The following is a 14,244-nucleotide window of genomic DNA, read 5'->3' on the forward strand; positions in this document are numbered from 1 at the left end:
ACAGTTTGACCTCTCCAGTTCTTTCAGCCCTTCAACCCTCTTCCCACTATCCTAGTAAAAGCCTGCTTACCCTCTCTGTCCTCCCTAATAACTGCTATCATACATTCCTCCCTCACCTCTGGTATTGTTCCTTCAGCCCTAAAATCAGCCGCAGTAACGTAGGTTCTTAAGAAACCTGGTTCAGACCCCAACAATTTCAATAACCTCCATCCTATCTCTAATCTACCTTTCTTTTCTAAAATCCTTGAAAAAACTGTTGCATCTCAGGTTCATGCTCATATCTTTGACAATAACCTTTATGAGCAATTCCAGCCTGTTTTCCGCCCCCTCCATAGCACAGAAACAGCCTTGGTAAAAATCACAAATGACCTCCTCATGGCATCTGATTCCAGACTCCTATCCATTATCATCCTACTTGATCTCAATGCGGCCTTTGACACCATTTCTCACTACATCCTACTTAACAGACTGGTTTCCATTGGAATCACTGACACACCCCTCGCCTGGTTTAAATCCTATCTCTCTGACCGTAGTCAATTTACCCAGCACAAAACATTCAAATCCCAGCCATTTCAAGTTACTACCGATGCTCCTCAAGGTTCTGTCTTGGGTCCCCTTCTGTTTATCATCTACTTTCTTCACCTTGGTAACATCTTTTGTAAATTTAACATCCATTTCCATTGCTATGCAGATGGCATCCAGCTCTATCTGTCCACCACCTACCACCACCCTCCTGCCCTCCTCCCTCTCTGACTGCCTTCAGGAAATCAAATCCTGGTTCCCCTGCAACTTCCTCATATTGAACAGTGATAAAACTGATATACTTCTCATTGGCACCAAATTCACCTTACCTAGCATATTTTGTGAAATATCTAATTAAAAAGAAGTACGATCGGCTGAACAAGTCACATGCCTGCACTCTAGGGGTGTCCCCGACTAAGAATTTTCATAGTCGACTCTGATTTGACGGATTTTTCCTTTAGCCGACTAATCTTCGAATCATGTTGTTTTCCCCTTCATTGATTGAGCTCATTTGTGTCAGTTTCCACTCCAGAGAAAAGAGCTAAAACACCCAAATAAACAAATTTAATTATTCAGTTGGCATAATAAGATAATAATAATAAAAGTAAAAGGGTTATCATTTTACCTTTATCTTTATTCCTTTCACTTCATCAAGGTATGATGCTCTAGGTGAGCGCAGATGCGCTGCAGCCTCATCCATGTCTTTAACAGGAGTCATTTCTGACTCGTCAGAACTTGCCATTTCATTCACATATAAACATCCAAAAACATCATCAAAAGGTCTAGAAACAGTTTTCCTTCTTTCCTTCATTAATCAACTCAGGTTCATACAAGTTCATCCATAAGGACCGCGCGTCACCGCTCTCAATTGTTTGGCACGTCGGACAAAAAGTAGCCAAATAAAAAATCAGAGTCTATCAAGAAAACAATCAGCGGTGAAATTTGTTTCAAGACACTTCAGGAAAACGAATAATCCTTCAAAAAACTTTGATTTGAGAGCACATACCTCCTCCACCATAAATCATCACCACGATTCCTGAGCGCGGCACTGCTGCTGCTCACCGCTCCCTCAGGGGATGGGTCAAATGCAGAGAACAAATTTCACATACTCAGGTGTGTGACAATCAGTGGGATTTTAACTTTAACTTTAAATCACAGTAGGCCTCAATGCTGCTCTGATGGTCCTGCAGCGCAGTCACTCTCCTCAGCTTATCTGGATCGAGCAACTGGGTGATTTATTCATGCGTAGTAATGATTATGCCTACTGGTTAAAGGCACGCTCATTTTCAATTTTTCATTAACAGAAATTAGGCTGATGTTTGTAACAAAATAGGCTATATATCATGCATTACTAGAAAACAAATACATTCAATGTCAAATCAAGATGTTCAGCAGCAGTGAGCACCCCTTATAGTCAGAATGGCACGGTCTTGTTTCATAACCACATTTTGCAATGATTCAGCGGCAAGACTGGCAGTCGAATCAGACTTCTCCAAATCGAATCACCGAATCATCGACTATTTGGGGTCACCCCTACTGCACTCTAGCATCCTATGTTAGCTAACCAGTTTTTAGCTAATTATACCTTTTACCTTTACACTTAAATGTATAAATACAGCTGAATTGCTCATAAACTGGTCATTTTGACTGGTCTTTACTGACTGTATTTAATATCAAACTGCTAATAAATCTGACTGTATTTCATATCAAACTGTTAATGACAATCTGACTGTATGATGGAATACCATATTTTAGCAGAATAACATTACTCAGACTCACCATGTGTTAAAACTAAATAAACACGTTCTTTTCAATCATACAAACTCGCTTGACAATCAACACAGCTAAATGAATTGAAGAAAATAGCCTGTTAACTAGTTAGCAGCCTGTTAGCTAAGCTAGAACAATGTCATAGGGTCTCTCCAAAATCCATGGCAAAAGTTCAGTTTTTTGAACGTACGCAAGGCAAATTCCAGATCGAAATATTACAGAGGGGAAGAGTTTTGGAGGCACACCAGATATCACAGAGATTCTTACAGAAATTAATGGACTTCGGGTTGACTTGTCTCTGTACATGTATGTAAGTGGAAACCAGCCAGCTTCAAACCAGTATGGGTGAACAGACAGAAGACAGTGGTGAAACCCAATATATGGCCCACCCCTACTTCATCACAGTGAAAACTCTGACTTCAGGCTCAACATATAACACTGACGAACTAACCTTGCTTTGTAGTACAACCCTCAGCTCCACCCCAGCTGAACTTACCATCTGATATTGTCTTTTTCTTCAGTGAAGCCTGCTCCGGCCAGCATGCTGGTACCTTCACTGAGGTGGCCCACAAAGTAGTTACTGAAGTGGAAGGATACTGCATTCTCATAAGCATGTAGCCACCTGTGCAGCACACCACATACAAGTCAAAGACATTCATTATCTTTAGTTTGTTTACCAAAATCAAACACTTTCATCACTTCCACTTGAACTTCTCGGAAGAGGACATCTGAAAGGAACACGTGTTGCAACGATTTTGTGAAGAGAACATTGTTTTCTCGCATGCGTATATAGTGAAAGAAGAACACAAAAACTGAGGAAATTCTTGATGAACCGAAGACAAAGGGGCCCAGGGGGGGGCAGAAAGCAACAGGCATGGATGAGTAACAGAACTCCTGGCCAATGAATAAGCAGGGAGGTGGGATTTCAATGGAATGCACAAGTAGAGTTCAGATGAAAATGCTTACCCAGGTTCGCTACTAGTCCGTGCATGAGACTGCTTATTAGTAATGGACCTTTTGTCTGGTTGACGTATTACGTCACAGACCAAACAACTGACAAACAAGTTAGCTACAGCTAGCTAGCAGCAAACTGGTTCCATGGTGGACAACTTTACAGCTCTGTACATCTTGTACATGCTGTACGCTTTACTTTTTGTACAGATGAGATGCACGCTGGATGTAGATTTCAACATGCTGTTACCGGCTTCTTCTTCTTCTGCTACACATCTAATGGTATTCGACTTCTGAGTCAAAGCCTGGGGTGGTAAACTGTGGAGCTTGCGCACGGCGCCTCGGAAAGTTTGGGTCCGATTGACTGTATACATGCAGGAGTAATTCCACTCCCATTCGCATTATCTGGGTGTGATAGTCCGACTTTGAGAAATTCAATTTAGTATGATTTCAGCCAGACTAACATGTTTACATGTATTTTAAAAGTCCAGTTGTAGTCGGACGAACACAATAAATCCAATTTCTTTAATTCCATGTAAACGTACTGACAGATTACTTACAGGCGCTCAATCTGATTATTCCCACAAACAAAATTTCAGAAACATAGTCATACACAGGAAGTCCACATGGAGTAGGGAACTTCAGTCACACCATGACAGCTGACAATACAATCTTTGCTATCACATGACATAAAGGACTTTACCAGTGCTTTGCATGTTAAAGCCTATTACGTTCTATTTGCTTACGTTTTTTGTTAGTGTTGGTCAATTCCCAAAGTGTGCTGCCATATTTTAGCTTATAAAAAATATTTTTAGACAAGTATTTTTATTTATTATATAAATATTTTCTACACTCTTATCTTTTTCCCGTCTCACTCTGCTTGCCTCAGCATCATGTAGTCAGTTGTATACTCTGGCTCTAACTGATACCCTATAACAGTCACTCTGCAGAAAGTGTAATCGCCCTTTTTTTCAATTGCTAACAAGCATTGGTCAGAACTGAAGTCACACTGTCAAAACGCTTCACAGTCAGCAAAACAGAAGTGTATGTCGAGCAAACTGTGAATCACTTTTCATTGCTTTCACACAAAATGCATTCAGTGACCACAGTTACCAAAATGCATGAACTCTTTTCTCAGTCAGAGTTCACCACCTGCAAAACACTAGACTTTAAAAGCACATTTTTTTCAAATGCTAACACACTTTGTTCAAACAATCAAAACAGAATTTGCATCTCTGCTGCAGCCACACTGAAATCAATAAAAAAATATCAAAATACTGACAATAAAATTAAATAATAATTCCAAACACAGCTGTGTGCAGTTTGCAGCTGAAAACCCACCCAAGTGACCTGTATTAGGCCTTGTCACTATAGCAAGCAGATAAAAGGGGATGGCTTCTGAATTTTGTTTTTTGGAAATATGGATCAGAGAGAACAGTCTGGCGAAGAGAGAAGAGTGGCAGTGAGAGGGACAGGAAGAAGGAGAGGAAGTCCAAGAGCTGTGGTCTTTGATGAGATAAGAGCCACAGTTATTGACCATGTGGTAAATCATGGACTCTCTTTGAGAGAGGCCGGGTTAAGGGGGCAGCAAAACTTGCAACGCTCAACAGTTGCATCGATACTGAGAATTTTCTGGCAAAACAACAGGTGAGACATGCATCCCTCAACTATTGAACTACATTTTACAGTACAGTACACTATGTTTATATTTCACATCTATTCACATTTTTTGATTGTTTTGTGTTTTATATTGCTGTATGCAGGATTCAAAGGTTGCCTCCTACAGGAGAGAGAGGACATTTTTTTCAGATGCCCAGGAAACTGCTCTCATTGATGTGGTCATTGCAAACAATGCCATAAAACTGAGAGAAATTCGAGACAGAGTGCTGGCAGACAATGTTACTTTTTCCAATGTGAACTCGGTCAGCACAACAACAATTGCCAGAGTCCTTGAAAAACATAAAATAAGGATGAACCAGTTGTACACAGTACCATTTGAAAGAAATGGAGAATGTGTGAAAGAACTCTGTTATCAATATGTCCAGGTAAGATGTCTGTTCAATTACCAAACAGAATACATACATAGCTATGCATAATGTGCTGTACTAAAGCTGTGGGTTTACTTCATTTTAGACGGTAACGGAGATGGAGGCTAGACCAACAAGAAACGTCATTGGGCAGCGGGCAACTGTGGATGTCCCAGGCCAGAGGGGAGCAAACATTACAATGTGTGCATCCCTCTCCAATGATGGTGTGCTTTTGTACAAACCTCTCATTGGTATGTACAATACAGAGAGGCTAATTTCTTTCTTGAATGATTTCCATAATCAGCTTGTGCCAGCAGGGGAGAGAGGTCAAAGGGCAAGAAACAAAACATTTGTTGTTGTGTGGGATAATGTGGCATTCCACCACTCTGCTGCAGTCACTGACCGGTTTGCTGCACATCCCAGGATGTCTGTCCTTTTCTTGCCTCCATACTCACCCTTCCTGAACCCCATAGAGGAGTTTTTCTCTGCGTGGAGGTGAAAGCTTTATGACCACTCTCCACATGACCAGCTGTCCTTGCTGGATGCCATGAATGCAGGGTGTGGAGATATTACACCTGAAACCTGCCAGTGTTGGATCAGACATTCTAAAAGATTCTTCCCAAGGTGCTTTGCCAGAGAAGACATAAGATGTGATGTTGACGAAAACATGTGGCCAAATGCAGAAGAGAGGGCGTGAATATGTTATATTTTGAAGTACTGTGAATCACTCTGCCAAGATATTGAAAACATAAATAAATGTAACTGCATTGCTGAGTCATTCTTGTTACAAGATACAATACAATAATTCAGTAGACTCAATAAAGTGCAAAGATCTAATTCTATAATAAAATACTGATTTATCTGTAAAATGTCTTTTATGTAATGCTCTCTGTTGTTGTTATTTTGTAGTTCAGTGTGCTAGTGTTGTCACGGTACCAAAATTGGGACCCACGATGCGATACCAGTGAAAGTATCACGGTTCTGAGTAGTATCACGATACCACAGCAAAAATTAGGCAGATGTGCCTTTTGTCATTTATAGAAAGATAAATCACTTTTCTATAATACATCACTGATATTTCAATGGAATAAATTACTTATTGACTTATTCATACTTCAAAAACAGCATCAATAAGTGATTAACATAGGGGGGATCAAAATAAAATAAATAAATAAAATAAAAATCAACCAGCCACCCTCCTCCTAAGTTAAGAACAGTCCCTTAAGTGCGGTGAGGTTTGTGGACCGTTACCTGCCACAAAGAGAGGAATGTGAACAGCTCGTTTCTCCTCTGACACGCCACATACCTGTGTGCCGCCACGGCTCAGTTGTCCAAGTACTTCTGGGCAGTCATGACACCAACGAAAGAGGAAATTATTGGACCTGGAGCCGGACTTCTCCGGTGCCGGTAAGCCGTTATCTTGCGCCGTGGAGCACTATGGCTGCTGTACCAGCGCCACTGCTAGTTGCATATAGGGGAAACACTGCTCTTTTTGGTATGAGTTCTTCTGGGTCATCGTGTTCTTCTTCAGCATCGTGTACAATTGCTTCACTTTCAGAACTTTCTCCAGCACCCATTCTCGCCTCTAAACTTTTCTCTATGCTCTCACTCTAGCCAGCTCTAGCACGCCTGTGGTGTGCAGCGGTGAAATGGGTCCCCGCTGAAACACTTTCCTGCCACGCACGTTCCGGACATTGTTTGGGCTATACACCGGTGTTGCAGTATATGAAAAATTCATATCATAACGAAAATAAAGACCGGTTTTCAGTACGAACCGGTATACTACCCAGCCCTAGTTTCAGTAGTGACAAATGTGTTTTAGCAATTGCAATAAACTGTAATAATGGCTTTATGGGCTGTCACTGAGCTAAAACTGTGATCAAAATTATTTTCTTAGACCATTTAATTTAACTGTCACATTTATGACAAGTACTGATAACATTCATGCCTGCTAATTATTTATATTCACTGTTGAGTCTCCAAACATCACAGCTTATAAATGCAATGCTGCTCAGCAGCTAAATGAAAAAGTTATCTGGTTAGACCTTCACTTCAGCACCTGAAAGCACCACCAGCAGCAATTCACAGATCACTCTGTGATTGTACCACTATTAAAACCCTGAAATTAAGTAATCTTAATGAAAACCATTGCTGACATGTTGAATTTTGATACATTAGCTATGCTGATCAAGTTTTCAAGGCTTCTGATAGCGTGCTAAGATGACTGAAAACAATGGGCTCTGGAAAGTAAGAAAAAGACATCTATCAATGGCAGTGCTGTTTGCATGAATTGGGAAATGGTTTCCAGTTATGCAAGTTGGAAGTACGGAGGATTTACTGGGATCCATCTGTGCTTCCTTTTTCATCTGCTTATCCAGGGCCAGGTCGCGGGTGCAGCAGGCTGAGTAAGGAACTCCAGACATCTCTCCCCAGCAACATTTTCCAGCTCCTCCTGGGGGATCCCAAGGCAATCCCAGGCCAGATAAAATAAATTCTCCTGCATGTTCTGAGTCTGCCCCAGGGCCTCCTACCAGTTGGACATGCCCTGAAAACCTTTAACAGAAGGCGCCCAGGGACCATTCTGATCAGATGCCTGAATGACCTCAGCTGGCCCCAACATGGGGGAGCAGTGGCTCTTCTCTGAGCTACCTCCGGATGTTTGAGCTCCTCACTCTATTTCCAAGGGTGTTCTGGTACGAGTGCACTCATGAGCCTCCCTATGTTTGAACATGGTGTTTGTTCTGCCAGTCTATGACTAGCACATAAGTCTAATAACATTAACACCACTCAGGTTCAGATCAGGCAGGCCGTTTCTTCGAGTCACCCCTCTCCAGGTTTCTCCATCATTGCCTTTGTGAGGGTTGAAGTTCCCCAGAATAACTGTAGTCCCCAGTCGGTACCCTTTCCAGGAGACCCCCCAGAGACTCCAGGCATGCTGGGTACTCCGAACTGCCGTTTGGTGCATAAGCACAAACAACAGTTAGAGACCTCCTCTCAGTCCCATCAAGGCAAACCTCTCATTCCCCGGGAAGAACTTCCACAACACAGCAGTGCTCACACTGCACCTCTCATGCTGGGTGAGTCCCGTCCCTCTCCAGGAGTTTGGTGCCAGAGCCAGCGCTGTGAGTAGAAGTGAGCCCAGCTGTGTCTAGTTGGTACTGCTCCACCTCCCACATCAGCTCTTGGTCCTTTCCCACCAGAGAGTGTTGAAAAACGACTCGTATGACTTGGGGTCAATTCACAGCCTTCAGGGGTTAACTGAAGACACAACTTACAATTTCACATAGCGCAACAATGAGACAGTAGCGCAGAACAGTACACCAACATTCTTATACTCCTCCTCAAATCATCATACCTAACTTTGCATGTGTATGTTTGTGTGTGATATCCTGCTGTTTTCAGAGCTTGCACTTATTTGATCTTAATACAGCTTGTTCTGCCCCGATGTCACACGACGTTTTGTTTTGGAACACTCTGCTCTTGTCATTCTGCCCCATTGAAGGTTGTTCAATCTAAGTAAACATGTTTTGCCTCTAACCTTAACTGTCAGACATTTGTAGGCCTTTTCACCACCACAAGAGGTGACGTCCCATGTCCCTAGAGCCAGTCTGCGACGCCAGGGGTCAACACACCTGGGATACTGGAAGGGTTGTGTAAAACCAATAGTATGGTCCTTTAAGTGCCATACTTGGATCACATGATGGTACCTGAGCAATCTCCATTCACTGATGAAGACTGTGAGATGCAGTTGAAAGCTCCAGAAAAAAACTAGTAAATGGACCTTGAGTTCAGAATGTTATGTCAAAGTACCTGATGATGGATAACTGTAGCATCATACCACTGATGCTATAACCAAGCCGAGTACTCTTAATCTGACCTTTAGACAGTTAACTTTGTGCTTTCAAGCAGGATGAACACAGTAATGATGGGAGCAGAGCAATACCCTCCAAGATATTGATTTTAAACACACTGCATTGGATTTATGGAAGCTTGTGGGGAAAAACCAGTAAATTTATACTCTAAAAATAAGCCTTACCTGTCTCAAATGTATCTTGGAAGCAGGGAAAGAAAGACAAACATTGTGTTCACAAACCAGTGTATTGCAACAGCTGTTGTATTGGCAAAACTACCTTAGTTGCGCTACAACAAGGATTGCAATGAAAATTTGCCTTACTTCTGTGTGAATGCACTTCCATGGATGGGGATTAACAAAGGGAAGAGGTAAGGGGCAATGCAGGTGGAGACCAGCAGACAAGTCTGGCTCTTCAACAGGCTGAGGGAGGAACTATACAGCCACAACCAGCTCTGAGGAAGAAACCACATAATTACCACCACAGTGCTATACATGAAGAATAGCATGCACACAGACAAAACTGGAAACTACTCACCATTTTTTTGCCCTCAATGGCGTTTTTATAACTGGAAAAGCTGATCCAAGGGCCAAAGACAACAGTGCCCACAAAGTGAACATAGCCCAGGAACTCAGCTGGGGAGGGCAGGCTGCCCACTGTTCCTCTGTCAAGGTCGAAGGCCAGAGAGATGACCTTCATGGCCACCACCATCTGAGAGCCTGATATATACACACACACACACACATATCATAATCAGCTTAAAAAATACCCTGAGCATCTACCAGGATCATGTTTGGACATATTGAAAAAAACAGTTTTATGGCGTCACATTTATATCATTAGTTGTGAGCGGTGCTCATTTCTTCGATGAAAACTACGATGAAAATTTTTCATCAACCACCCTTTTTTTCCATGACGAACACGAGACGATGATGAGCTAAAAATAGAAATTGATAATAAAAACTAAGACAAAATCTATGTTTCATTTCCACAGACGCTAAAAGCCAAGAATAAGGGAGCTTGTAATTATCTTCAAATGCCAAGTGACAGGTTGGTAAACTCCAGTAAATAGTTGGCGCCAGGATGTTTCACTAGCCAGCAAAAACACTTACAGTGGTGCAGCATCAGCCGTTGGAGCGAGTTATGAGTTGCAATTCAGCAGTAAATATTCAGCCGTGTGTCTGACTGTGGTTGGTGGAGCTGCTGAATGGATTTGTAGTAGGAGGAGTAGTAGGAGTTTGTTAGTTGCAGAGGTGACTGTTAGCAGTTAGCTCAGCTTGTTAGCCGCTGAACGGCAGCGGAGCAAGCAGCCACCGGCCGCTGGTATTCACAGCTGATCCCCACAGGACTCCACCCAGTCCGGACTGTAGAAAGTTTATGGGTTGATGCTGTTTGACAGGCAGGTAGGAGGCTCAGTTATATGTGAGTGTAGCTGTGCTGTAAGTAAACAGTCTGAACTCAGATCAGTTTTCTCTGGCAGAGATAAAAGTTTAGTTTTAATCACCAGGACATGAGTTTAAACCTCCAGACTAACATGTTGCAGATTAAGAAAGAATTCAGGCTTTAATGAAGTTATTTTTCTGCTTCGTAACAGTGAGATGGATAAGTCAGAGTTTACAATGAACCTGGGTATAGATCCTAGTTGTCTCAGATTAGTTATTTGTGGTGTCAAAGTTTTTGAGAGCATAAATAGAGAGATGTTGAGCTTTTCAAATTATGATCAGTAAGTGTGTGCTCGCAAATCACACCTTAAACCTGTCAAACACTGCTGAAGAAATGACAGCTTATAAGTGTGTAGAAATTATTTGAAGTTGTAAAAAAAAATGTCTAAATAAAATCTTTACACAACCTGTCACCTTGATTCTAATTTCTGATACATGAAAGAGCCTCACTGGATTAGTTTACAGATAAAAAAAATATACAGAAAGCATAATGACTGAAAGTTGTCTTAAATGTTTTGAATTTTTGTCAACTAAAACTAGACTAAAATTATGAAGGATAAAAATGACTAAAATGTGACTGAAACTAACAAGCATTTTTGTGTCAAGACTATGACAAAATGTAAAATAGCTGTCTAAATTAATACTGCATACTGGACACTATAGATAACTTCTAGAGTAAACTCTGGAGTTGAACTGTGGTGTCTTTTTGGAAACTTTGTTAAAAAAAAAAAAACATTTTTCAGAGCAGTTGTTTTTGTTGTCAGACATTCACTTGCTGTCCATGATGCCTACTGAGTCTGTCGACCAATCAGAGGCTGTGTCTCTGATGGTGTAGCAGCTCTGATCTCAATTGCACTGCACAATGGAGTAACAAGTGACCGTCTTGTTTTTGGCCTGAAATTTTCCTTCAAGGCCAAGTTCCAGGCAAAGCAGGCAATAAAACCAAACAGGACGATGTTTAGAATTTAGAGAAAAAGTTTAATGTCAAGCCCTGGTGTACTATGTCATTTGTCAGCGATAGGGATGTCACAATACCAAAAATTCAGTAGTCGGTGCCGATACCAGTAAAATTACACGATTCTCGATACCAAAGTCGATACTACAGTAAAAAAAAATAAAGATCCTAAGATCCCAGAAGAAATACTTTATTAAAATATTTGCAAATAAAGTAACATTTCTATCAGCAGATTGATATTACTTATATACAGTGGTGAAATTAGTTTTAAATTCTTGCCTGTACTATTACCAAACCCTTCACTGCTTCATATTGTTCACCTCTCCTTGCTTCATGTATTTTTAAAAAGCAAAGTCAAAAACCAAACAAACAAAAACATTTTAATATTTTACTGTACCTGTATGGAGTAGAAAGAAATTAGAAACACTTCACAACGTGTACAGTAAAATATTTGTTTTAATGTTTAGGGTGCTGGCATGTATGAAACCTTAATGAACACTTAAAACCATGCATGTCATTTTTTTTCTTTTTCTCTTTACCTATTTTTTGTTGTAAAAAACATTGATCAACATTCGCAATAAACTCAATAAACTACTGTATTTAAATATTTACTACTGTATTTAAATCACGCTGACAGCATTTGAGCTGACCACAAGAATGTGGGGAATTTCATTGTTTTCATTTATTGTTTGTCCTGTCCCGGTGCAAACAGCATTTTTTGACGTCCGTGGTCCAGTTGTGTTAAAATCAAACGTCCCAGTACAATAAATCAAATGCACCCCAACTGCTGTGTTTCGGAAGCAGACACCCATGGGATATTTTTTGATGAACTGAATGACATTTAACAGTGTTGCACGTCTTGAGGCTGAGCTCATAAGAGACCACCGGACTCTCTCCCAGGGGAGGGGCTGGGGGAGAGAGGGAGATGTCCGGCCTCCGGACAAGGCTAGGTCCAGCATGGACCAAAACGCAGCACGGACAGTTCAGAAGGAATTCAGAACGAGTTAAAAGCAATTAATAAACACACAAAGTGGTGTTTAATACTGTAAATATTGCTAGCAGATGTATTTTCTGGCCTAAAGTGCGGCCATGACTAGTTCTGAATGTGTGCTTTAGCAGGCAGCTGCTCTCTCCTCTTCCTGGTACTGCATAACACCACTGAATCTTTTTTGTTTTTTTTACTTTTTATTTGTTCTTTTTTCAGTTTCACAATGAACAGAATACACAATCAAATGACATTAATAAAAGAAAAGAAAAATAATATAGACAGGGGCAATACTCTCTCTTAAAGGAGCTGTAAGAAATCTAAAGCAAATAGTCGTATAGTCTCGCCACCAGACAATCAGAGATCTCCGCCTTCTGATAGTCTGGGGACACTCCTTTCTAAAGTGTGTTTAACACACCGGCGAAAACGGCCGGCAACAAAGCAACGCCTCTTGCATTTTTGAAAAGGACACGCCTTCTCGGAAACGTGCGCTCCCCCTTTTCTCGTCCGCAAGGAAACAAACACACGGAGAGCTTGAAAATGGATGCCGAGAGATTTAACTCCGTTTTATCAAATGTGTGCTCATCCGTGAAGAAAATATTTTTTCCAGCGGATGTCTTAGTTACAACATGATTGAGCTAACTGGAGTAGTTTCATGTTGTATCCAACAACGGGAGGCTTTTAACAGATGACGTCCTGATGTTAGCTTTCCTACTAGTGTTCACTGTCCCTGTCAGCTGCAGCCACTGATGCTTTCTAGACATCGTGATTTCCCAAAACTGAATAAATACCACACATAGCAACACAAAACTGCTTTGCTAGCTCAATCATGTTGTAACTAAGATATCCATTGGAAAAGATATTTTTTTCACGGACCGTTTAATGAGTTATTACCTATTACAGACACTGCTAACGGCTAACAGGGCAAACAGCTAACGGTTAGCCCAGCTAAACGTGCACACAGAAATAGTAATGTTTGTTCAATCATTGTGTTTATAGACTTTACAAACAAGCTCTGCTTGTTTTCTACCCGGAAGTATTTGTAAACAACAAGGCGATTCCCTCTATAGTCCGGCTGGAAGGATGAGTCATGGCCTTGTAAAAGATTATGTTTGTTTCTTTTAGTTGGTGAGAATGTGTCGCCGCAAACGCGACAAACATCCGCTAACTTTGACGGCGTTCTCTGCGAGCGCGGCTGAGCCATTTTGTACCGCTACACGTGTTTTTAGTGGGACCATGTTTATAAGCACAAGAGTTCAGCGAGCCACCGAAGGACCGCCCTGCAGATTTACTATTAGTTCTGCAACGTAGGGATTTTTTTTAAACTCTGAAATTGTATCCGCCCATCTAAACACAAAATCAGGGAGAAAGACATCAGTCTTTAGTTAAGCAAAGCGTCTAAAGACTGACTTGTGAGTCTAATAGTCGTAAAATCATCCTAATATGTCACAGAGACTAAGGAATAATGTTCATATAACATACTGATCTCACCGACAACAATAGTGCAGCCAGAATATTCGCATTTAAAAAACATTTTTACAGTCCGCAAATCATGTTTATGTTTTCAATTTGTCTTTTGGCCTGTTACGCCACCCACCACCGTCTACCAGTCACACAGGCAGTAGAGTCTCAGCATCAGTTACAGTTACGACTGACCTACAGCAGCACGGCAAGCAGAATTAGCAGTGTCCCGACACATAGCATTAGCAGCCAGCTCCTCCACCGCTGTATCCTGGCAGCA

At 41.3% G+C, this 14,244-nt stretch overlaps 1 protein-coding gene across 4 annotated transcripts in view; it reads right to left on the reverse strand.

The window, feature by feature from the left end:
- The window catches only part of LOC126402556 (protein-serine O-palmitoleoyltransferase porcupine-like), an 80,297-nt gene that overhangs the window by 23,133 nt on the left and 42,920 nt on the right, over positions 1–14,244 (reverse strand). For 2 of the 4 annotated variants that reach the window (XM_050064672.1, XM_050064676.1), the window contains exons 5-7: positions 9,659–9,840; positions 9,445–9,575; positions 2,789–2,914 (exon numbers count right to left, since the gene is read on the reverse strand). In XM_050064672.1, the coding sequence (XP_049920629.1) occupies positions 2,789–2,914; positions 9,445–9,575; positions 9,659–9,840 (439 nt within the window). The remainder of the gene's footprint in view (positions 1–2,788; positions 2,915–9,444; positions 9,576–9,658; positions 9,841–14,244) is intronic. The other 2 variants (XM_050064673.1, XM_050064675.1) reach the window with 2 other exon arrangements.

This window comes from Epinephelus moara, chromosome 16 (assembly GCF_006386435.1).
Source record: "Epinephelus moara isolate mb chromosome 16, YSFRI_EMoa_1.0, whole genome shotgun sequence".
Lineage (NCBI taxonomy): Eukaryota > Metazoa > Chordata > Actinopteri > Perciformes > Serranidae > Epinephelus > Epinephelus moara.